Here is a 27646-nt window from a genome sequence, read left to right as displayed (position 1 = left end):
ATATTTTTAAATTGTAGCTCTAATAGTCCTTCAAAAAACCCAAAACTTACAATTTGTAAAAATCTAATCGTTTAGCTACAATACTCCGTGTCGTATGTGGTGAACAACCCTGTATACTGACGAGTTTTTTGTGGTTTTTGAATGATGGAAAACAAGCGAAGGGGGTTTTTGTTATTTTGAACGAGGATTTCTTTGAAACGAATAGGATGTAGAAAATGTTCAGGGTCATGTAAAGTAAACTTTAATACACACTAATTTTGTAGTTTAATCATAATTAATATTTAACATCCAGACTTTTTTTGGGGATTGACTTTTTGTCTCTTTTTATAGCCGAATTGATATTAATCTGTCTTCAGTATTAATACAACCTATCCATGCTTCTAGAATAATATTAACCATCTGTAGCATCCAGAATAAAAAAATTGGGAATTTTGTTTAAGTGAAGACCTAAAAAATATGCACTAGGATGTATTTCAGGAATTTCTACAGGGAGGCTAAAAAAGTGTGAGTGGATCGGGTTGATTTTTTTTTTAAATGTAACATCCTGTATATTATTGCATTTCTGGCTTCTTTGCTGATCACTTTACATAATCCTAATATATTATTAAATATGTTTTGAGAGTTTCAGAGATGTTAATAATTAAATAAAAAATATTTTTTTCATACTTTTTTAAAAATATTATTAAAAATAGAAGAAATGTCCTGAAATCAAAACTATACTAGGTATTTACTATAGTTGGTCTGTACATACTTTCCTGTTAATATCATAATCTTAAACCGTACAGGGTGTTCAAATCCTAAGTCAAAATTTCTAAAATATAAAATAGTTTTTCTTGAGTTTTTTAAATGGAACACCTTGTATATTATTCCATTGTTAGAAGGAGAATTATAAAATGAAAAATTTTAACAGTTTTGCGGATATTCATAATATTATATTCCATATGGGGTTTTCAACAGTAATTTTGTATCAAAGGCAAATATTTGCAAAACCGCTAAAAATCTTAAAATATTTTAAATACAAAAAATGTTAACTTTTTAATTCTCCATCTAACAATGCTATCATATACAGGGTATTTACGTTTAAAAAAAAACGAAGAACAATTATTTTATATCTTAGAAAGTTTGGCATAAAATTTTGAACACCCTGTATGGTTTAAGATTATGATATTTGAAGCAAAGTAAGTACAGACTGCCTACCTACTAGTAAATACCTAGTATAGTTTTGATATTGGAACATATATTTGATTTTTATTTATTTATTAATATTTTTGAAACTATCAAAACAGATTTAATAATATCTTACAATTATGTAAATAGAAAAGGAAGACAAAAATGCAACAATATACAGGGGGTTTCATTTAAAAAAAATCATCCCGATTCACTCACACTTTTTTGAGCCACCCTGTAGAAGTTAAAATATTTTCCTGGAATACATCCTAATGTATGTATACTAACAAATTCTTTTAACTTCTCTAGATAAATTTTGCTGTATTTATTACACATTTTAATCAAAAATCTTTCAACCAATACTCAATTTTTGTGACATCTTCCATTATTTCTAATATTCTACAATATTCCTCGACGTACTTAATGACATTTAAATTTAATAAACAAATAAGTAGCTTCATAATCTTTATCTTAATTAGACCCATGAAATAATCCAACCAAGAGATTCCAATCAGAAGAAAAAACCCACAACACCTACAACAAGACAAATACATATTCTTCACCCATATAAAAAACGAAACAAAAACAAAACCTCCACGCAACGGATATCACTTAAACCAAGAAGCCGGCTATACATCGATAAATCCCTACAACTTCTCTAGTTATCAATGATCAAAGCTCTATCTCCATCACTCTCAACCCCACCGCTTCTCCTTGTCTCTCCCTATAGCCGAGCTTAGGTGGGCTTGGCATTTGTGCGACTTAAGCCTGCCTCTCGGTGAATAGCCATAGCCAACCGCGTTGCGAGCGCTTTAATCTACCGTTCCCCTCCCCTCTGTACGCCCCTGTTTCACCTGTGGAGAATGAGTAGCAGAAAGGTAGTCACTCGGCGTTATGCTCGCTACCTGTGAGCATTTGTGAGTCGGTGAGCTTTGAGCGGGCTATTTCCGGGCGAATAATACACATCTACAGAGACAAAAACGGATGTTATAGTTGGTTTCGGGTTGTATTAGTGTGTGATTTTTGAATTGTTTTAGTTTTTTCTTCGGAGTTTTTTTTCTATTTTTGCCTGGCTGTGATATCGGACTGAAAAGTACTGGGTAAAGTGTTTGAAGTTGGTGAGGAAGTTTAGGTTTGATCTCTTGAAAAAAAGATTGTAAGTAGTTTTTTAATTTGTTACTTGATTGATAATCACTATGTGTAGTGTTATTTCGGAATATTTTTTAGAGATACCTCAACAAACATATGGCTAGAAAGAAATGTTTTTTAAAACCTTTGTAATCAAATTAAACACTGTTTTACTACCAACACAATTCCTTTGTAATGTTGATGACCTTATTAAGTAAACTGTTTTGGTGTATTGTGGTGAATTAGTGTTTTGTTTTGCTCTTATAACACCAAAGGTTCCAAACCTCACTCCATTCTTTTAATAGTAAGGCAATATATTTATTTCTTTAATACATTTTGTTTTTACTACCTTTTGTTATTATTATTTTTCAGTGAGTTTGTTTATTACAGGCTCTATTAAATTATTTTTACATACTTTATTAAATTTCTATATTCTCAAAACAAAATAAATGTCATGATTTATCGTTTTTAGTTGTGTTTAATTTAACAAACTTTATTTCTGTTTGTGTTAGCATATTTTTATTATTAGTTTTCTCTTTTTTTATTTAACTTTTTTATAGATAATATTTATTGAAACCTTGCAATCAAATATAATAGTTTTAATGTAGATCTTAGCTTTCTTTATTGATTCATGGTTTTATTGAATTTTGTTGATTTTTAATTGTTTTTCAGTTTATTTTATTATTTATACTAGTTGTTTTTTATCAAAAATGTTTGTCATTTTTTATAATGAACAGTTTAGTATGTATTTTTCATACTTTGTTTCTTTTCGTTTATTTCTTGCTTTTAATTAATAAATTCTTTAATTCTTAGAACTTAGTTTTTGTAGCTATTATTTTTTGTTATTAACTTATCAATGTTTCTATAATAGTTTAAACACATCCGAAGTCACTAGAAGCTCTTGGAATTTTTCAAAAATCAAATTTTGGAATATAACAATAGATAATTAATAAAATGAGAATCATGATCAAAAAAGTTATGTAATTGCTCTAAATAAAATAATGTTATTTAGTGGTAATTAAACAAAAATTAACACTAATTAATAATATTGATTCATGTTAATTTTGGGCAGTTTTAAGCCAATTTTTAGCAAATGACATCTAGAGATTGACGTCGCTAAAATTATCATCGATTGTCTTTGCGCAGCTGCCTTTAAAGAGGTTTTTTTTGGTCATAAGGTATAATAAGGAAAATAGTTTAATTATACAAATTTCTAGCCCCGTTATAATTTATTTATCAGAAATATTTACTTTTTTGAGTAATAATTCCTGAATATATTAAAATTACACTCCAAACTAACCATTTTTATCTTTTAACTTTTTTTTGGTACTACCATTATTCAGCCACAAAAGGTACCTGTTTATCTAACTGATTTTTATTATTTTTTCATTTCAGAACCTAACATTAATACCCGTTCTTTAAATGGGCTTGAACAAACATTCAAATTCACCCATCGCGCCTGCTAGACTTATGAATTTTTGAAACTTTTCAAAGGAAAATGTTAATTTCGAACGGCACTACACTGGCGACGGGAAACGATTTTTCCAGCGTTGCCACGTTGTCCGGTTGCTGTCCAGTGGCGCCCAATCGTGCGGGCATCGTCAACTGGAAAATGGACCCTGTGGGATTGCCTGTGCCCAACACCGCACCCAGTGTGTTGAGTTCTGGAGTGGCTCTCAGTCCAACAGGTTAGTTAGTGTGTGTTTGATTATTTTATTTGGTTTATTTATCTGAAAATATACCAAACTTTATATAAAAAATAACGATTAATTCTGATATAAACAGTTAAAGGTAGTAAAATCTTTTATTATACTTTTTGAGAAATCATCATTTTTATTTAAGATATTTTAGCAATCTGTGTTTCTTCTTCCAATTTGTATGTTTTATTCTATATATATTATACTACTGTAACGAAATAATTAAAATATAATTATTTTTACAATTTCCTGTGGAGTATTATAAATAAAAGTCCAAACCAAAACGACAAGATTCTTGACAGTGATAGATGCGTCTGTCATTTTAATTTCAAAGTAGTTTATTTTATTTTACAAAGAAATAAGTTGGTACAACTGGAACGCATAGCAGGAAACTAATATAATATTTAAAATTTGACTGATAAGTGATTACTTAAATATAAAAAAATTATATATTATTAGATAAAATATTGTGAAAAAAAACTGAAAAAATGTAATCGAGTTATTTTATTAAAAAAAAGGTATGTGTTAACACAAAACAAACAAGAGCAAAACACCACATACCAAAATAATATAGAAAAGAACTATTTCTTACTTTCAAGTTTCAAGAAACTCTCCGTATTTAATATTATATTTATCAATATATCTTATGTACAGATACAAATTTGTAATATTCCACAGGAATAAATAAAACAAACTATTTTATTAATAATAACATTTGCCAAATTGTATACCTTAAAGATTGATTAATTAAATATAATCTTAATCTTTTTAAACCAGTACCTTTTGATATTATTAACAAATAAAAAAAGACTGACAAATCCCATGGTAAAGAGTGGGGCCGCGTTCCCGTAGCGCAACTCAGAATAACAATTTTGAAACCAATTAGCAGGACCATGGCAAGACGTACGTCTTTATTGCTATCTTTCTTTATTATGTGTGCTTTATATGAAAAAGAAAGAGATAGGTATAAAACGTATCGTAAGACATTATCGCACATCCTGGCTGGCGTAAAATTTAAATTAGCCATTACTAGTAGTATTCTTTCATTCTGAAACTGAAAATTTTCACTTAAACTGATTTATTCCCTATGCCACGTAAAGGGAACGTGGTGTAGGGAATAAATTAGTTTAAGTGAAAATTTGCAGTTTCTTTCGGAACGAAAGAATACTACTATTATAAGGGAAATTATAAAAAAAGGAAAAATTGTACTGTTTTATAAACATATTTATTTATACATAAAAATAAATAAACTTTTTATAATATAATAACAAAAAATAACAGTGTTTATTCCACCCACCTACCAGTTTTAAATGCAGAAGAACTGACTGTTGCAGGAAACGATGGGCCAATTTTTTTAAAGGGCATTAAAAATCTCATTTTCGAAAAAACTGCCTAATTGCAATAACAAAGTGAATATCCAAGCAAAGAAGACTTTACGAGAATCATGATCCTGAACCATTTTCAAGTCCAGTTTTAATCCTAAAACAAAAGTAAAATAGGTATATTAATAAAGTTTCTGGTTACTATAAAGCAGCTATAAACTACCTACCCAAAAAATGAAAAAAATTAATTGTATTAATTTGTTATGTTAAGAGAGGTTCGAAATATTTTTGACACTACTACTTCTACTTTTTTCTTAACAAAATGATAAATATAACTACTTACTTTTATTTTACCGGGTGTCTTTAACATATCTATCAGAGAAAGGGGGCACCAATACATATAGAAAATAGATGATACTGGCTCCTGCAGCAAATAAAATAACAAAGAGTATAATCTAAAATTATAAGTAACAAAATATAAATACCTATATGGAACAACGAAATTTGTTCCCTATCCATATTCATAAGTCAATAAAATGGAGAGTTTAGAAAAAAAGGTAAATCACCAAAAGAAAAATTAACAAACATGAGGAATTGTCATGATGTTGTCATCTTGGTTGTCGTGATGACGAAAACGAAAGGCGATTGTTCTAATTTCTATTTAGAAATTACGTTTTATATGGCTGCTTCTTTCTCTCTTGTTATATTAGAATGAGATAGTGGTTTGGTTTGGTTTGGTTTGATAGAAAATAGACGCAATGCGCAGATCAACATAAATAGAACGAAATTTTGCGTTCTGAGTTGCGCTACGGGAACGTTGTCCCTCTCTTTGCCATTTAATTTGCCAGTCTCTTTTTATTTGTTTGTCTATGGATGCACTAATCTACGACGAGATGGTATACAAACTTTATTGATGGTAACTTTATTGGTGTATTGTTAAGACTTTCTGCCTGGGCAGCGAGGAAACTGGGCTGTGGATCTACCAGTTAATTTTCTCTCGATTTTTCCTCCACTTGGCTTCAAAAGACACAAAGCACACGTAATAACACGAATCAAAATGTATCATCTTCCAAAAGGCAGCTATTTGACACAAGTTGACACAAAATTATAACCTATAATTTGGCAAGACTTTGACAAGCCTCAAAAATCTAAAGGCGAGTTTATACGCATCGGCGTCCGTTTGTCGTTCATCGTTCCGTCAAACCAATAAAATTGAAATATGATCTGTCATTTTTGAAATAAACCAATAAAACTGGACTGATTTATATTTAAACCCATCCAAAGTTAACTTAAAAAATATTAGAAACTTTTTTTAGTAAAATCTTTGAATAAGAAGGAGCATATCAAAAATCTTAGGTACACCGCGATGGACCTCAAATATGGCCGACTTAAATTCTTAAGGTTTATCAGTGTCGTTCTAATTTTATTTAAAAAATGTAAAACTATTATGTAGGGTAGACGTGGGGTAGACGTGGTGTAGACTCAATAATTTGTTGTTTTATTTTACATTGTGAATAAATGTTGTTAGTTATTAAAATTGTTACAAAAATATATAATTCTAATAAATATAGATAAGTTATAATAAGTATTTATTAACACAAACATCCGATACGCTACTGAAGCAGGTAAGTCAAATTAACGTATCTAAATTCTTTGACATCTAATCTTAAACAAGTAATAAATAAAAGCTAAAATGCAAGAAAAATATATAATTTAGTTAATTTAAGTGAGTTTCATAAATGATCGGTTTACTACACGTATGTATATTATATAGTCACTTACTAGCGAAAAGTTGTTCCATTATTTCACTCAATTTTTGCCGAGATCTACCGCACGCTAAACAACCAACTATTTTAGAGCCTTTTTCGATAAATCGCGATAGTGTCACTGTTAATTTAAGTGCTGCCACAATTTCCATCTAGATTTACTACCTTTATACAACTATCAGTAGTAGAATAAATAATAAATAACATAAAATAAGCTCCGTAAAGACTGACAAATCCACAATATTTCAAATCAAATTCAAATGTGTCAAATGAATCGTCAAACAGAACTGTCAAGGATCCCCACCCCAGAGTGCTTTTTCCGCCCACCATACGTGGATAGCATTATGCTCCTTCCTTAGTCTTCTTATTCAAAGAGTAAAATAAATAGATTGGTATGTGACGTCATCTGCTTTTCTTCTGTCATCGTCTGTCGAAATCTTACCTGAGAAAAAAGACAGAGTATACTTTCTTTAATGTAATAATATGAATTAAGTATATGTTTGCCTTCTTTAAAACGTCCTGATTGATTTTAACTCTATAACAAGCCCAATCTAATTTAGTAACACCCAACAACAAAATATCAGAAATCTCCTCCCATTCCGCCTTTTAAAGTTAATTTAATTTATATACCAGTTAATTTTTTTTTCAATTACCTTCTCTAAAATTAATTATCTTCAGGTGCCTCAGGGCTATAACCAATAACAGATACCTACAACAAGCGAAAGGTAAGGCTTTCAATAGCAAAATCGACGCTTCTGATCTAAATTTTGGACCGTCAATTATATGGGTATCTGTCAGGTTTTTTTCTTTATATTTTTTGTTCAATTCAGTTCAACAATATTTGTTTATAAGAGATTTTTTTTATTAATTGAAATCGATAAAGGCGTAGCTGGTTTGATTGATTTTGCAATAGTGCTTCCGTTTTGGTGTACCTATTACAATTAAATGTGTTGCTATTGAAGGATACATTTTGTGTTTGATATTCCTTATTGCTTATTGACTAGCAACTATCCATAGCAACAGTTAAAATTGCCTTATATCTATCAAAAATAGTAGATAAAATAGTACTTTAACCGCAAGAGTAGATTAAATGATATTTTAACAGCGAGGATAGGTTAAAAACTTTATTTCTTCTAGCACGTTTTTTAATTGCTTCCATTTTTGAAAATTTTTGTATTTATTTTCATAATTTATTCGGGATTTAAATGGTAATTTACATATTCTGCTTTGAGCCATTTCTGGCTTCAAATTAATCAGCAATCGACACGAAAGAGAATTAAAAAATATTGATTCAAAACTGACAACTAAAGAGACAACCCTGCACAATATTTTTTCTACTCGTAGTAAATTCCTTGAAATAATAATTTCTGAATATTTTTTAAAACGTATCTCGCTATGGAAAAGAAATATTGTATTATACACGACGATAAAATTGCATTATCGTCTTCCGAAATTAATTCACTGATGGCGATTTTATCGCTCGTGAATTAATCTATTCGGTCGACGATAAAATTCCATTTTATCGTCTTGTATAAAAAATAACTAAAACTAGCCTGACTCAGATAACGTAGTACCGTCTTGTAGTGAAGTGAAGTTATTTTTTTTGTCTTATCTTGTGGTATGAAAGACTGACTAAATGATCTCGAATGATTGCTTGATAATAATGAAGATCTTCCATTGTTCCACTAAAAGTTTATTGTATAAATGTTCTTGTAGACTGTTGAGACATAGACATAGTACTTTCTTTGGTACTCAGGCAAGCGAATCGTTATAAGCCGCGACCAATAAATCAATAGGTACTAACACCAATCAACCGATTGTGTTTTGTGGTACCACCATCGGATCCCGAACCATTTAGGTACCGATTTTCTATTTTGAAGTATCTGTTTATTGATTCGCAAGTTATAGTTTTATAAATTCGGAGTAAAGAAATATAATTTTTCTAATCTTTGTACCTCTTGATTCATTTCTACATGTTTTTTAATGTACAATTTTTATAGATTTTATATATTTATAAACTCTATAATAGGATCAATAATTTTTTTTTGAAAGTACAAGGTTAATCAAAATTTTATTAAAATAAAAAATGTCTATTCCTATGCGGTGGATTCATCTCTCCAAAAAAATCTATGTGGGTATTTCGCCACTGCAAGAAAATCTACAAAATAAAATAGTTATTTTTTGTAAGCACTTCTGGGTTAATCCAAACGGAAACTACTTATCAGAAGTTAGGTTTACAGATATACAAATTTGCCTAACGAACAAAAAAATAACCGTAGACATTTTTGTAGACGTATCTGTTTAAAAAAAACTAAAGTGTTCTCGAATAGTTGAATTTTAAATAGTTTTTTTCTTTATTCTTTATATTTTTGTTTACTTCCGACGACGGAAAGAGATAAACTTTCCGAAACGTTAAGCATTTTTTTGTTTAACAACAGGATTTAATGGAACCAAAGGTCTGAAACAAGGGTGCTGTATTTCACCAACACTGTTCAAGATATATCTCGAACAAGTCCTCAAAGGTTGGAAGCAAAAATGTAGAAATATGGGAGTACCCATAGGGGATAACATGCTCTACACACTTTGCTTCGCGGACGATCAGGTGATCATAGCACAAGATTACGATGACATAAATTATATGACACTTAAGCTTATAGAAGAATATCAGAAATGGGGACTCGAGATCAATACTAACAAAACAGAATATATGTGTATTGGAGGAGAACAACAAGATCTAATACTAGAAGAAGGGAAGAAAATTAAGTGCTGCACAAAAATACAAATATTTGGGTATGCAAATCACAAATGATGGACTGTTGGATACAGCAATTAAAGAACGAAACCAACTTGAAAGGAATGCTATCACGGTATTGAATAGGATACTGTGGGACAGAAACATAAACAACAAGAACAAAACTTAATATACAATACCATCATAAAGAGTATAACCACGTACAGCTGTGAAGTCTGGCCAATTAAGGAAACAACAAAACGAATGCTGGAAGCTAAAGAGATGGATTTTTGGAGAAGATCAGCAGGCAAATCAAGACTAGAGCGAATAACTAATGAACGCATAAGAGAGATTATGGAAGTTAAACATACGATAGTTGACGACATAAAGAACAGTCAACTCATATGGTACGGGCATGTCCAAAGAATGGCAGAAATAAGAATCCCAAAGTAAATTATAAACCGGAAACCTGCAGGAAGAAGAAACCAACCGGGTAGACTAAGAAGAAGTTGGCAGGAAGGGATTGACACGTTTATGGAGGAAAGACCTCTCGGAGACGGTGCATGGAGAGACAGACAGGCATGGAGAGATGGCATCGGAAGGCATAGAACGTTTTAAACCGATTAATAACACTAATTCACATGAATAAAGAATTTTGAATTTTTTTTGAATTTTGTTCGTTAGGCAAACTTAACTGCTGACTAGTAGTTTTCGTTGGATTAACGTAGCAGTGCTTACAAAAAATAACTGTTTTATTTTGTAGATTTTCTTGCAGTCGCGAAATATGGCGAAAAAAAAAGGACAAAATGCATCTAGAAAATCTGCTCTTCAACTATTCCCTTGCCATACTGTGTTTACTTCTCACTTTCTAATTAATTACGCAATTGTTTACAAAGAGTCGATGATAAATTTTGTAGCATTTTACTACAACAAGAATTAAAACAGGAAAAATAATTTTCTTTTGGAATCTGGCTACTGACTGCCCGAAGGAAACTGTAAGCAATCAAGCTGCATTACCGCTTGTTTCTAATCTCGACATACGCTCCTCGTCCTCATAACTCATTCCCAAGCAGCAAAATACCGTACAAAAGCTACATTATCGGTATTTAATAGGAATACATTATAAGTAATATATTAATTAATTGGATTCACTGATTTTTTCGCTGGAGAATATTAATATTAATGCGGCGTTCGCTCGTAACGATTAAATTCTATCATGCCTTAGAACTGGTTGGTTACCGGTTAATTTGAATTTGTTGTTTAGAAATTAATATTAATTCTAATCGATTTGATTTCAAATTAAAGCTTGTTAATTAATATAGTTTATTATTCACTATTAATGTTTTTGTATTCGTTAATTCGTAATAAAATATCTCAGAATTGAAAAATCATTGTGTTCAGAATTCGGCTTTGAAATTCAACAATATGAAGACTATCTGTTTATTTACAAGATAAATAGTATATCGTTTTATAGCTTATAGATAAAAAGTATATCGTTTATATACAGGGTGTCCCAGAAATAAGTGCAAATATTTTAGCTGGTAGTATAGTTCAACCCCAGAAACACGCTTATGAGGTTTTTTTTGCGAAAAAAAAAATGTTGAAAATTTAAAATTTTTCTTGACATGTTCCGGGAATTTTGAAAAACCTTTTTAGTGCCACTTGTTTATTCATCTGAGATTTCTCTACGGTGTATCCAAACCTTGCAGTGTTGCAACCTCCTATGTTATCCATATTCTACATAATTCGGCGGAACATAGTTCTACATTTATAAATTCATAGACATTTCTACTCAAAAAATTAGGAATATTAAATTTAATCTTTTATCAGTGCTCATTATTAATAATTATAGAAAAAACATTATCAATTATTTTTAGTACTTACCTTCAATGAAAATTAACAAAAACCACCGAAAATTAACTAAAACATTACACGTTTATGACGTTTACGAAAATCTTTGTTATGCTTAAAAATAACTTTATTTTGGAATAAATTTAATAAATGATTCATATTATTCACAATCAGGTCACAAAAAGAAATTCCAAAATGTTTATCGTAATTTAGAATTCAATTAAGAAATTTAAAACAGCCCAATGAATAATTGATTCATTTTCGTTTGTTTGTTTTCTTTCATGTTTCTCTGTTTTATTTGAACCATTGTTTTACAAAACACCTTGAAAAGCGTACATTACTTTGAATACCTTTCTGAATGAATAAACGTTGAGAATTATTGTCTCTATCGCCACTTTACGAAACTACTTTCAATCTTAGAAAATACATGTTTCACTCAACAATTATTGACAACGTATTTTGTTTTTCGCTATTTTTTCGATGTATTTCGACAATTCCATCGACAGCCCAACCGTCAGCCAAGAACCGCCGCGTGTGAACTGGTCCTTTGAGTCGCTGGTCGCCGCGCCGTCGTGACGGGCTTGCGTCAGACGACGATGTTAAGCAACGTTGCCGTGAAGCAAAAATTTCAAATTCAAGACATCAGCAATCAAATTGCATTAAATTTTAAAAATAAAACAGAGAAACATGAAAGGAAATAAACAAACAAAAAATGAATTGATTATTCGTCGGGCTGTTTTCGATGTATTGAATTCTGAATTACGATAAACATTTTAGAAATTTCTTTTTTGTGCCCTTATCAATAACCAATTCATTTGTGTTTTGTGTGTTTCCTTTCATATTTTTCTGTTTTATTTTTAAAGTTTAATAAGAATTTGATTGGTTCGAGTGTCTTAAATTTGAAATTGTTGAAACTACGGCAACTTCGCATGACGCAAGCTCGACACGGCGGCGCGACAAAGGAGCAGTCACCAGTGATCATCCAGTGATGCGCCGCTCTCTTGGCCGGCGGCCGACGCGACGATTGGGCTGTCGATGGAATTGTTGAAATACATAGAAAAAATAGCGAAAAAACAAAATACGCATTTAAAATTGTTGAGTGAAACATGTATTTTCTCTTAGATTGAAAAGTAGTTTAAAAGTTTTAAAGTGGCGGTAAGAGACAATACTTCTCAACATTTATTCATTCAGAAAGGTATTCAAAGTAATGTGTGCTTTTCTGCTGGGTGTTTTGTAAATCGATTGAAATGCATCAGGCCTATATGAAAATAATGTGTTAAAAATTGGGACTATTATTTTAGTAGTTATTATAATAATCCAGCATGTACAAGTAAAGCAGCACAGTGAAGTGTATTTAGTTAAGTGTATATCAAAAAAGAGAACTGTCACAGTTACATCGATCTGTCATAAGTATCTTTTTAATGTTGGGTAAGTTTTTTTAATTTAACTTTTTTAACACATTTTTAACATATTTATTAAACATTTAACTTTTAATTTATTTTTATGGCCAATATCACAATCTTAAAATGTAATGCATCTCTGCAAACTCCTCAGGTGTCGTGATTTTATTATGATTTACTTTTAACATATACTTTCTTGTCCCTATGGCAACACAGTGCGTCGAACTAACTGAAATCCGGGCTTGACCCGGGTAATTGGATGTAGTTGGCGATATCTGCGGCGGTTCTCAAAATGTTGCGATTATTTTTTAAATTTTCAAAGAAATAAGGTTATTTTCAATTTATTTAAAAAAATGGTAAAGAGAAAAATATGTTTATTTTGACCAGATCTACCACCCCTTAAAATATCTGCACTCATTTCTGGGACACCCTGTATAGCGCAAAAAACATTACAATAAATAAACAAATAAAAAAAAAAAATACCATTTTATCGTCTTGTATAAAAAATAACTATTTTATATCGTCAAACACGTCGCAAAATTAATAGGTACTTTTGTGACGTTTGAAAAAAATAATATTTGTTCATATCAATTGCTAAAAATAGCCTACACTTATTTATTAGTCAAATTAAATATATACGTCTTTTTTCACAATCCACCTGGTATATATCATTTGACACTGACATCAGCTGCTATCAAATATGGTCAAAGCTTAAGCGATTGCAATTTGTCAGGTTGCTCTTTTTTTCATACTTCCAATCTCTGCACTTCTTATTCGAATACTAAGTGATATAAATTTTAAAGATTAACGATTACTAAGTACTAATATGAAATCGGGTACCTAATATGGAGAAATGTGTACCTGATGACGCTATACGATTATGGAAACTTGTAACTGAATGAATTCATAAATTCTGATTTATTTTTAATTGAAATTATCAAGAATTAATATAATAAGTATCTATTGAATAAAAATATATCAAAAACCATTTAAAAAAAAAATTAGTAAGCTTGTTTTTCAAAAGTTTTAATTACTCATTTTGGAGAGCCTCTATTTCAGAAATCAGTTATCTGTCTGGCTTTTTAAATACTTTCAAATATGTTTTTTGGACATGAAAATAATTTTTGGTAATAACAAGTTGTATTAATGTCCAAAACATTCAGTTTTAAGACACTCTGTATACATAAATCATTATTGATTTTTAAATTTTTATTATTAGCAATATTATTACTCTCTTATTAAAGTTCAGAACAGTATAGTTAGATTCTCTGGAATAGTGATTAATTTGCCCATTTATCGTGCTCCTTTTTCTTGTGAATTTCAGGCGCCCTTGTGAACACTCTTCATTTCATTTAATAAAGTAAGTAGGTCTCTTTACAAATTAAACATTTGATTAACAAATCCTATTCTTTTCAAAATTTCCTAATATTGCTTGTGTTGAGCGCCCCCATCAGAATAAAACTATATTTAGCAGAACGTATGTTCCTTTATTTCATTTAAACTGTTTGTTATACAGTTGGTCAAAATGTTAGCTCTTTAACTTTGTTGAACGCGGTCCTGGGTACGTTATACTGAAATTACTATTTAATTTTAAGAAACTGCTACTGTATTATAAATTTAAATATTTTTTTGTTACAGTAGCTACATCTGCTTCACTTCCCAGCCAAAACCCAGTGTCCACACCCACAGGACCATCAGTCTCATCTTCAATTCAGTCATCTCTAGGCCCAGCAGCTTTAAGAGAGCTTTATGCTGGAGCCAGTGTCCCTCCCGGACATCCACTAGCCTCTTTGGTGTCACAACAGAGGTTTTTGGAATTGTCCAGGTTCGGGCTGAGGCACTACGACTTGGCTCAGCATATGCTGACGCAGCAAGGAGCTGTGACGAAATTATTAGGTAAGTCTTATTATTATATTTTAAAAATTTTACATTAGTTTCTACAGGGTTGTTCACCACATACGACACGGAGTATTGTAGCTAAACGATGAGATTTTTACAAATTGTAAGTTTGGGGTTCGTTGAAGGACTATTAGAGCTACAATTTAAAAATAATTTTACAAGATACAGAGTGTCCCAAATAAATAATAAATATCAAAAGTTGTATTTTTTAAACAGAACACCCTGTATATTATTACATTTTTAGTTTCCTAATGGATTAAAATAAGTGTAAATTTGATTATGGTTTATTATACTTAAACCTTACCGTTTTTAAGAAATATTTCTCAATTTTGTGAAATTGCAGTAAAATTTTAAAGCTTCATTTCTCCTAAGGGTGTCAATGTTTTTAATACTAAATATTTAATGAAGTTTATTTATTGATCAGTTATTGTGTTGCAATAATAAAAATAATACTACCTTATACAGAGTGTCTAAAATTTATTTTAAATTATTAGCTTCAAACGGCAATAACTTTAATTTAAATAGAATGCCCTGTATATTTTAGGAGAATCAGATGCACAATTAAATTGTCTATCAAATTGTATTATACCATTTTTTACCTATCCCTTCAAGTTTTCGTAGAAAATGCATTTTCTTATACTTGACCTCATTTATCAATATATATCCATGGAATATTGACATTTTAGATTGTTTTTAAAAAGCAACAAATGTACAAAATATGTTAGTGTCGGACTAGAAATATTATCGTTTTTAGCAAAAACGATATTACTAGCCCATTTGTATGCAAAAAGAAAACTATTTAAATTCCTTTATAAAGAGTATACCATTAATTAAATATAACACCATTATTTCCGCCCATATACTAATTAATTACATACTTAATTATTGTGTTCGTTAATAAATTATTATAAATAAATGTGGATTTGAGTCAGAAATCAATATAATAATAAGTTATCAAATTAAAGTCTCTGTTGTTATAAATAAGCATTTATTAAAAAATGAAATATCATTTTTAAGGTGTTACTTTTTATCACACTGTCTAATGCCCATACAAAATTCAGTTTTTTAGTATTTGGAGCAATTATTATAAGATTAAACAAACTTACCTAAGTGAAGTTTGATCATAATTATATGACCGCCTCTTCCTCTTAGATCACTATGTAGTTCACTCTCTCGCCGTAAGGTGGAGCCACGCATTTTAAAGCCAAACAAAAAATTGTGTCGATCCATACCCTTTCTCGGAATATATCACGCCGGGCCGTCTTCAATTCATTACTTCAAAGCCGGAACTGTTGCGATAGAATAGATCACGGGTTCCGGGAGGGAGGGAGTGATCTATTCGGAAGAGGCGGTCATATAATTATGATCAAACTTCACTTAGGTAAGTTTGTTTAATTTTATAATTATATTTCCCCGCCTCTTCCTCTTAGATCACTATGTAGATGTTCAAAGTAGAGCAACAGTTTTAGTAAGAATAAATAAAAACCTATCACTAGAAAACTTTATTTATTCTAAAACAAAACAAAAAAAATATATATATAAAATTTTAAAGAAAAAACTTCCCTAGATTATACTTTTCTAGGCCAACTTACGCACTAAATGATTATACTTAATAACAAATTGTCCTTAATAGTAAATTTAAAATATATATATTTATATTTAGCGATTGTAAATACTATATCTAGGAATTCTAAGGTTGTATTGCTTATTGCATGACAATTATTGCTTGCGCAAAATTATCAGTCATTAGAGGTCGTTAAAAAATTTTGAAAACACTTGAGATGACTCGTGCCACCCTGCTATATTACGTATCGTATCGATGTTACCCCTGTTAATAGCTGCCAATATGGAGGCGTGTCTGGTACTATGCGCCGTAAAAACAGATGTATCAATTCCACTCTTATTTAAGACCCAACGAATCCACCGACTGATAGACTGAGCGGTTGCTTCTTTATGGGTTTTTTTGTAAGTGAGGAAAAGTCGTGAAAGTTTGTCTGTTTGCCTTAAAACAGCGGTTCTGTTTAAGTAGCACTTCGCAGCACATATTTTGGTTCTTTTTTTTTTTTTTTTTTTTTTTTAAATTATTAAAAAATTTTTAATTTTAAATAATTAATAAGAGTTGGTATTTATTGGGAGCTGTTGTCTTAATTCTCCTGGCTGGAACTTTATTTCTATTTCTATTTCTATCTTTTTTTTTTTTTTTTCCGATATTTGGATGTTTCTGAATTATTAATGAAAATGTTTGTACTCTGTGTGCCGTTATCAGGGCCATTACCTTCGATAATTTACGTGTCAACATTTCTCAACTAATTTTTTCATTAGGGTAACAAGTCCCTACATAATCTAAAACTAATGTCGGATTCCATGTTACATGGTACTTGGGTAAAGGTGGTCATTTTTGGTAATCACCCTTAAAAATCTTTTAATTTGATAATCTTCACCGACTTGTGGTGATATTAGCAATGCAAGAGAAAAGCGTACAGTGTTTACCGCTATAAATGTTTACCGTTTAGCTTTTTTTTTTTTTTTTTTTTTGTGATTGCAAAAATACCACCATAATTTTAACCCATTTCCATATTGTTTTATCGATGACTCAATGTCAAAGATGATATTAACACCTCAATAGCCTCTTCTGGAACCTTTCTAACGATCATGTCCTGCCGGATAAGAGACCTGCTTCCAGGGAAAGGTTGGTATATAGAGCATGGGGTGTCCTATCAATGCATAGTTATAATTGAGCATTAGGAGCAAAAATTAATGACTTTTTGATAAGTAGAGACTGAAATAACGGACCAGAGTTGACTTGGCCACCAGGGAACCACTACGATACCCTCATCTTTATCAAATTATTGCAATTATTTTTTGCAGTGGAGTAATTATTTTAAGCATGAAAAGTATAGTTTGCCCATAATACTATAAATGCTCAATAATTTCAGCCCTAGGATCTTTAAACTAAGAAGCAAATCTGCTACACTTTGCATTAATTCTGGAAGCAAATAAGTCAACTTCCGGCGTTCGGAAATTCTACAAATATTTTTGAATCATACCTGCAATCGTAAATCCAGTTTCAGTATCTAGGCAACGAGATTCTTTATCAGCACTAAAATTTTCTTGTGACTTTATATAAGAAGCAAAGATAACTAAGTTGCGCTGTTCACACCACTCCCACATTTCCCTAGCAAGACTGTTAAGATGTGGGAACTGAATGCCACCCATTCTGATAGCCATAGCGTAGTATTGTCTATCCGCAATAATATTTCACAATTAACAAGATTATTCGCAAAACATTTTAGCCTAAAAAATGTCGCTAAAAACTATCTAAAAAAAAATAAAAAAAATAATTTATGATTACTTTTATCTTTTTAGACCAAAAACCCCGACACTTATCCCCATTACAATAAACGCCCCAACCCGTGAGGGAACTATGACTGAAATTTCTAGTTTACTTGCAAACTATGAAAAAGTATTTTTTGCTAGAAAGGTGATCTTTCCACCACATAAGGTCAGTTAAAACACCAGAAGTAATTTTTATTCCATGTTTATAAAACCCATATGACTTTTTTAGAGCTAAATTTCCTCTTTCGCTATTTTTGGTATAAAGCCAATCATATTTGATATCTGGGCCAGCCGCAATAAAATCCCGATCAATTTCGCAAACTCTCGAATGGTAAGTTTAACACTATTTTCAACTATCAACAGTATTGGGAAAAAAACTAAGTATTTAATATTAATACATGGAACAAAAACGCTCTTCTCCGAATTAATTATAACTTAAATCTGTTGTAACATATATTTAATAGATTACCCTTCATAAGTACGGCCCATTAATAGAAAGTCATCAATATATAACACCGATAAAACTTCGTTCCCGTAAGTAATATAATACGGGTTTCAGCAGTTTGGTAAATAGATAAGGCGCTGTATTAAGGCCGAAAGGAAAACAAGTGTATTCATAAAGTTGCCCAGGAAACACAAATCTCAGATATTTACGATGCCGTTGATGTATAGGGATCAAGTGGTATGCACCCTTGAGGTCTAAAGATTCAAGAAACATATTTTTAGTTTGAGTTTTTTGACCATTTTATGATCCTCTAATTTAAAATGTTCTGTTTTAATAAACTTGTTGAAGGTTTTTAGATTTAAAATTAATCTAAATGATCCGTTCGGCTTGGGTGTTAACAAAAATATTTGAAACAAAACCTATTTGCTTTTGGGATTACAATGCTTGGAGTCATCCTAATCAGATTCTCGTGTGCCCCCCCTTCTTTACGAAATGCTGTTAAAGATTTTCCTATTGCCACTAAAGCGGCTCTCATTTGGTTTTGTCGGTTGCTAGTCTTTGATCTCAATTCTTGTGGTGTTCAGTGGGAACTGCTAGAATTTCTAAATTCAGTTTGGGAGCACTTGTTTGAGACTCAGATTATTAGGAGGAGAATAGTTTTTGCACAGGTAGGAGAGCATTTCATGTCGAGTCCCTCCTATTAATATTTTTAAACCAAATTTGAGAGAGAGAAAGGAGCTTACAACATTTATACACATAGACATAAATTTACTAACCTGTTAGCAAAAACAAAAAAACGGTTAAAATAAAATTATAGGTTGAAATGCAACATCTCAAAACTCGTTGGCGTTAACACATGCCAAAACTCGTTGGCGTTAACACATGCTAACCTGCAGAAAGAAAAAATATATATATATATATACATATATATACAAAAAAAAAAAAAAAAAAAAAAAAAAAAAAAAAAATATATACACACACACACATACATATATATATATAAAAAAAAAAAAAAAAAAAAAAAACAGTATATATATATATATATATATATATATAGCATATATATACATATATACATATATATATATATATACATAACTTGTGCTCTTCAAAAATATATATTGAAATAAAGTCTGTTCAGTTAGATAATAGAATTTTGACAGACGACGAGAATTTTGAAAATTCTGGATAGCGTAAACCCATGCCAAAACCTGTTGGTGTTAACACAGGCCACACCAGAACACCTTATCAATGAGTGCGCCGAGACAACAACCATTCGTGCCATGAACTTTAGTACGTCTGATATCAGAGATGGAGAGCTGGTTTGTGGAGTATTTGTCTCAGATACTGGCCTGTTAAAGCCCTGAGATTGTATGATGAGCTATAACTCGTTATAAACTCAAGAAAGGGAAACACACAATAGATCTATCAGGTAGCGGTGATTAAATCGCCTCCTAAACATTCTACATTCTACACATCACAGGCTCAAAACTCGTTGGAGCAATTATGCCAAAACTCGTTGGCGTTGACACAGGCTAAAGCACGTTTGCGTTACTACATGCCAAAACTCGTTGGCGTTAACACTTGCCAAAACTCGTTGGCGTTAACACATGCCAAAACTCGTTAGCGTTAACACATTCCAAAACACGTTGGCCAACACAGGCCAAAACTCGTTGGCGTTGATACAGGCTAAAACACGTTGGCGTTACTACATGCCAAAACTCGTTGGGGTTAACACAGGCCAAAACTCGTTGGCGTTAACAATATTAACTGTGCTAACAAATGTAATGTGCTAACAGGTGTAATGTACCAACTCTGTACTATATTAACTATTGCCCTTAACGATATACTTATTATATATTCTTAGTCATAATCAGCTAGGATTTTAACAATAATTGACATATCACATAGACAAAAACTTTTACTGTTCTAGTTAGCAAAAAACACAAAAAGTTATAGAATAAAATTAGAGGCTCATGAAATGCCAATATGAAAGCTCGTTAGCATCGTATAAAATTAGAATTTGTGTCAACCAAACCCGTTAAGTAGTACTATCCATTGTTTCCACTTACAACATTGTTAAGCGTAATAGTCTACAGGGTGTAAAAAGGAAAATATTTTCAGGTACTCACGTTCCGAATCAGAAAGTCCATAATTTATAAGTCCAAAAGTTATAAATTGATGAGTAACATTGTAAGGCACTTTATCATCTGTAGTGTAACACTAGTGTTCGAATCCACTGGTTATCACTCGCGTCCGATTTTTTATAAATGACAAACGGTGACGCGACGTGGTTCCACTCACACGCAAAAGAATAATGAATTGAAGACGGCCCGGCGTGATATATTCCGAGAAAGGGTATGGATCGACACAATTTTTTGTTTGGCTTTAAAATGCGTGGCTCCACCTTACGGCGAGAGAGTGAACTACATAGTGATCTAAGAGGAAGAGGCGGGAAATATAATTATTAATCAACGCAAACAGTCAGTTAATGTAGTTTGAATACTGGAATCATATTAATTGGTCCTCTTTAACAAATATTTAAATTAAAAAAACTTTTTTTTATTTTTAATGAAATGAAACGAATTGCCCGCCAATATGGCATATCTGTATTCTTTAGAAATTTGGTACATCTTAAAAAAATAATCTAAAATGTCAATAGTCCATGGGTATATTGATAAATAAGTTCTAAATTACAAGAAAATGCATTTTCTACGGAAACTTAAAGAGAGTAGTAAAAATGGTATAATATAATTGATAGACAATTAGCATCTGATTCTTGTAAAATATACAGGGTGTTCCATTTAAATTAAACAAGTTATTGCCGTTTGAAGCTAATAATTATTTAAAATAAATTTTTAGACACTCTGTATAAGGTAGTATTATTTTTATTATTGCAACACAATAACTGATCAGTAAATAAACTTTCATATCAAAAGAAAAAAAGTCAGTGGCGCACATGTATTTTTTTAAAAAATATTCCAGTGATAACCCATAGGCACGTCCATGATGAATTTATCGACACTTTTTTAGCATTACAATATGTAACACTAATAGTAATTTATACCCTCAAAATTTCATTCAAATCACTAAAAGTACTTGGAAGAAAATTACAATAAATCGTAAAAATATTTAGACTTTAACACCCTGTAGCTACGAAACAAAGCAGAATCGGACCTATGTTGATATGAAAAATATATCTTATTTTTACGTGAGGAATCTCCCCAAGAGAGATGGCACATGTTTTTTACACCCTGTATAATGAACCAATGAATTCACAACTGTTCCAAACCAAACCAAACCAAAAAAACATTTTATTAAGTTCGACTTTTTCAACTGAAAACAGTTGTATCTCAATAATTACAGGTTAGACAAGACCCTGCTTATAATCGTTCTCGACAAAAAGCGCTAAATATTCCATCTTAATCTCTCCCGTCCGTTGAAAAAGCCTTCGGGATTAATCGAGAGAAAGAGAGAAGGAGAGAGACGGTCGCTCGCGAGTGACATTTTTATGCACCACAAATCACCGCCGCCCGACCATAATTAGGTAGCTGGTTTTTTCGGGTAAATTATTGAGTCCAACGGACGATATAGATCAACGGCCTGGCCCATGGCTCCATGCGAACCAGTTGTTGTCGAACAGAAAGGCAGTTTTCTTCTCTTTTTTTGGTTCTGGTGGTGATATTCTGGTACATTTTAATCCCAATAGGTTTTTGAAGTGAAACTTCTTTGTAAAAATTCAAGGTCCTGACACTCGGCCTTGAGTGATAGCCACGAAACGGCCATGACGGCAACGAGAGGGCCGTGACACGCGAGCTAGCAAGAGGAAAAGTGAGGAAAGCGGCAGTGTTGCCACAGCTACTCCGTTTGGGGTAGATCTACCCTTTTGTAAAACAATTTAACCCCGCTATCTCGTCATAATCTATCCCGATAATAAATAAGTTTGTGGCAACGCTGGGTAACCATCTGTGCCATACGCGGCTAAGAAAATCATATACAGTACGTCTGTCCGTTCTGTGGCTACGGGGTATCCGTGAGAGGGGAAACGATATTCTCTCGATGTTTTTCGTAAAAAATTAGACGACGCGTCCCATCAATAGAAATTCGACAAATTTGCAAGTAGCTAATAAAATGAGTGGGCGGGGCGATTTGCGGTGACTTACTCGTCAAGTCGACGTATAAAATATATTGTTGTTTATTTAAATGTTTTTTGTCCGCATTCCTTTCATAGACACAGATCCAGCAGACGAACTGTAAATAATGAATTGTTTGTAATTGAGCTGTAATTTCTGTATTATGAATCCGGTCAAAGATGGAGATAAACAATTGTGAGTAGGGAATGCAATCCTGCACCGAAATATCAATACCTACCACAAACCCGCGGGATTAAAGCAATCAATCCCGCGGATCCGCAAAATTGCGGGACTCTAAACAATAGACATGCATTTGGTCCTAAATGGTACAAAAGGCATTGTACATTTTGCATAGGCCCACAATATATTGATATAACGTGTATCTTAAACTAGCTGTACAGAAATTTGGACACCGATGTATATAGGGTGTTCAAAAAATATATTTAATATTAAATAAACTTAAATTATATTATAATTTATCTACTTATTTTATAAATAAAAATATTATTCTGATTGAAGTTTTTTTTAACTTGTGTTAGTTATCTGCTTTTAGATACACTCTATATATGCATATGGCATATGCAGAATGTACAAAGCTTTTTGTACCATTTAGAGCCGTACGTATGATTAAAAATGCATATTTTTCGAAAAAACGTCGTATTTTCCTTAAAACAAAAAAAAATAAAAAAACGATTCAGATTCGTCGTACTTGGTAAAAATTTCGATTTTTTAAAAATTGTAAATTTGCGGTAAATAATATTCTTGATCAAATTTTCACACTCTTATAAAACACCCTGTATACGAGAATTCGCTAAATATATTTTCGAAAACCACATCAGCATCTTAATCACAATAGATTCATCTAAAACCTGGTTCAAACCGCATTCCAAAATCTTTTTTAGTTCAAGAGATATTCAAGTTTAAATTTACCCTAAAATTTTGTTTGTCCCAATAATTATGTCCGGCAATTTATTTGACGAAATTGTTCACAAGTACTAGTTAAACGCTTTTCTTCACTTACGCACATACGCCAGAAAGAAATCTAACAACTAGCCTGTTTGTTTCAGTTATTTTTAATGGCCAAGCCGTAAGGGGAATCCCCCGAGTTCCGAGCATCGACGCATCGGCCCGGAACAAAGTGTATTGATCTTAATCGAGATCGATTCGGTTACCCAGTTGTAATGTGTTGATCCCGCACGGTAAATCCCGTAACTTTGATCCCGCGGAATCTCAGAGGGATCTAGCATTTGCGGGATTGCATTCTCTAATTGTGAATTCGAATAATGACATGACAAATGACATCTGTCTAAAAAAGACAGCCATTTAGAGTGTCAATTTGCTTATGTAAAATTTAGACTGACAATTGATTATGCAAAAGAAATATATATGCTATGAGTTTGCCTAACGATTAACATTAATTTAAAAATGCATCCCCAACATGAATAATGAACAAAACATTTAAATACAAACAGACCACAGACCACACAAAAAAATTGTTGGTTAGTAGCAGTTATTACAGTTGAGGGTTTGATGTTATACAGCAAAACAAAACACTAAATCACCACAATACACCAAAACACTTTTACTTTTACACTGGACGCGCGTTTCGCTAACCATATTAGCATCATCAGCAGATGACTGAAAACTGAATTGAGTTTTTAATCATCTGCTGATGATTCTAACATGGTTAGCGAAACGCGCGTCATGTGTAAAAGTAAAAGTGTTTTGGTGTATTGTGGTGATTTAGTGTTTTAGTAGCAGTTAGTAGTAGTCATAAAATTATAAAGCTAGAATAGTATACGATTTTATATTAATTCTAATTTTTTTGAACTTTATAAAAAGCATTCATAAAAAAATATATATCGTTCAAATCCTTCAATTAAATAGCTGTTAGTAAGAAGTTTTACTTCAAATATGCGCACATAGTAGACACAATTTTTTTAAAAAAGAAAGACATAACACCAATTTTATTACGTCTTTAGTATTTAATTATGTCTTTAGAGGACTCTGGTTCCTCTGTTTTCTTTCAAAAAGTATTTCATTTTAATAAAAGTATTCAGAAAATACGTATTCTGTATCTAGTATTTCAAATACCAAGCGTTTTGTAACTGATTTCTCAAATACTTTGCTTAGAAGTATCTTGTAACTTGTATTTCAGATACTTTTCATGGGGTATCTTGTACATCTCTGCTCATAACCACAAACAACTCCGTATAATTTGCTCATTAAATTTTTCCAAGTAATCATGCCTCCTCTTAAAGCATTAAATCTATCTCATACCGTAAACACACATCCTATTATCTTGAATATTAATTTTTCAACGACTGTGATCAACGTTTAACGAACCGTACTGTAGGTACCCAAAACGTACCAACTGACTGATTTCCACCGCACTATCAATGTTATTAGTCGCCACTCGTGCTGTGTTTTCTTTAAAAACCTCCCAAAACTTGTCATTATCATTCTGAGAAGTATTTAAGTTGGTATTGTTTGGGGGTAGTACTTAGAGACATTTGTAAAGTGTCAGTTGGTGAACGCTTTCAATAGAAGGGTGTACATATAACGTTTTTTATATTTCTATCAAAAGTTTAGTTTTCTATAGATTTAATATGGTGTTCTAAAAGGAGGCGTTGAATTGGCAACGTCGAGAGTGTACCATAAGGTCGGAAATAACTATATTTAAAAAAGTCATTCAGCAGCACAGACAAATAATTAAAATATTAAAAAAGACAGTATCCAAGATATACGAACAAGATAGTAAACAGAAAAATACTACGTTGCCTCTTATATATTAATGAAGATCAAATATGATTGTTACATAATGAATTATAGTATTTCATTAACAATTCGATTTTTAAGTTACATTTTACCTGTTTTTTTTGTGAAAATTATATGCTTGCGTGTTATCTGATGTGTTAAATCGACGACTAATAATTGTTTGTGAAAAATTGGTCAAAAGAATGTGTCTTAAACGTGATAAAGCTTCGTCTTTAAATTACACTCAGATGCAAAAAAACGCAACGGAGAAATTTTTGTTCAAATTAAAACTGTTATATTTTTATTATTTATAGCCCTATTTTCATGATTTTTTTAGCAAGCTGTATACAGCGTTGTTCACCACATACGACACGGAGTATTGTAGCTAAACGATTAGATTTTTACAAATTGTAAGTTTTGGGTTCGTTGAAGGACTATTAGGGCTACAATTTAAAAATATTTTTACAAGATACAGAGTGTCCCAAATAAATAAAAAATATCAAAGTTGTATTTTTTTAAATGGAACACCCTGTATATTATTACATTTTTAGAGTCTACGATTAAAATAAAGGTAAATTTGATTAAGGTTTATTACACTTAAGCCTTACTGTTTTTAAAATATTTTCAATTTTGTAAAAGTGCAGTAAAAATTTTAAGGCTTCATTTCTCCGAGAGTATCAAAGTTTTTAATGCTAAATATTTACTGAAGTTTATATATTGATCAGTTATTGTGTTACAATAATAAAAATTATACTACCTTATACCGAGTGTCTAAAAATTAATTTTAAATAATTACTAGCTTTAAACGGCAATAACTTGTTTAATTTAAATGAAATACCCTGTATATTTTATGATAATCAGATGCACAATTTAATTGTCTATCAAATTGTATTATACCATTTTTTACCTATCTCTTCAAGTTTCCGTAGAAAATTCATTTTCTTGTAATTTAGAACTCATTTATCAATATACCCATGGAATACTGATATTTTAGATTATTTTTTAAGATGTACCAAATTTCTAAAGAGTACAGACACTAAAATTGTCGATATAGTTCGATTATTTCATTAAAAGAATAAAAAAAACTGTTTAAATATTTGTTAAAGAGGACCAATTAATATGATTTCAGTATTTAATCTACATTAATTGACTGTTTGCGTTGATTAATAATAATTGCTCCAAACTCTAAAAAATGAATTTTGTATGTGTATTAGTAGACAGTGTGGTAAAAAGTAACACCTTAAATTTCATTTTTTGACAAATGTTTATTTGTAACAACAGAGACGTTCATTTTCATAACTTATTATATTGATTTCTGATTCAAATAAACGTTTATTAAGAATAATTTATTAACTAACACAATTAAGTATGCAATTAATTAGTATTTGAGCGGAAATAATGGTGGAATATTTAATTAATGGTATACTCTTTTATAAAGATTTAAATAGTTTTCTTTTTGCATGCAAATGGGCTACTAATATTTTTGTTTTGCTAAAAACGATAATATTATAAGCCTGTACATTTGTTGCTTGAAAAACAATCTAAAATGTCAATATTCCTTGGGTATATTGATAAACAAGGTCTAAATTATAAGAAAATGTATTTTCTACGAAAAATTGAAGGGATAGGTAAAAAGCGTTATAAGACAATTCGATAGACAATTAAATTGTGTATCTGATTCTCCTAATATATACAGGGCATTCCATTTAAATTAAACAAGTTATTGCCGTTTAAAGCTAGAAATTATTTAAAATAAATTTGTAAACACTGTATGAGGTAGTATTATTTTTATTATTGCAACACAATAACTGATCAATAAATAAACTTCAGTAAATATTTAGCATTAAAAACTTTGATACCCTCCGAGAAATGAAGCCTTAAAATTTTTACTGCAATTTTACAAAATTGAAAATATTTCAAAAACGGTAAGGTTTAAGTGTAATAAACTTTAATCAAATTTACCTTTATTTTAATCGTAGACTCTAAAAATGTAATAATATACAGGGTGTTCCAT

At 31.1% G+C, this 27646-nt stretch overlaps 1 protein-coding gene across 1 annotated transcript in view; it reads left to right on the top strand.

The window, feature by feature from the left end:
• Positions 1 to 2060: 2060 nt before the first annotated feature.
• LOC115890382 (paired box protein Pax-6-like) overlaps positions 2061 to 27646 on the top strand; it is a gene marked incomplete at its 3' end in the record, with an annotated part of 60724 nt that continues 35138 nt past the window's right edge. The window contains 3 exon segments of the mRNA XM_030910591.1: positions 2061 to 2323; positions 3691 to 3983; positions 14701 to 14958. Of these exon segments, the coding sequence (XP_030766451.1) occupies positions 3794 to 3983; positions 14701 to 14958 (448 nt within the window).

The sequence above is a fragment of the Sitophilus oryzae genome, unplaced genomic scaffold, assembly GCF_002938485.1.
Source record: "Sitophilus oryzae breed Bouriz unplaced genomic scaffold, Soryzae_2.0 scaffold_863_pilon_pilon, whole genome shotgun sequence".
Taxonomy (NCBI): Eukaryota; Metazoa; Arthropoda; class Insecta; order Coleoptera; family Curculionidae; genus Sitophilus; species Sitophilus oryzae.
Note: the sequence above shows the minus strand (reverse complement) of the source record. Positions and strands in the feature narration are given on the sequence as shown.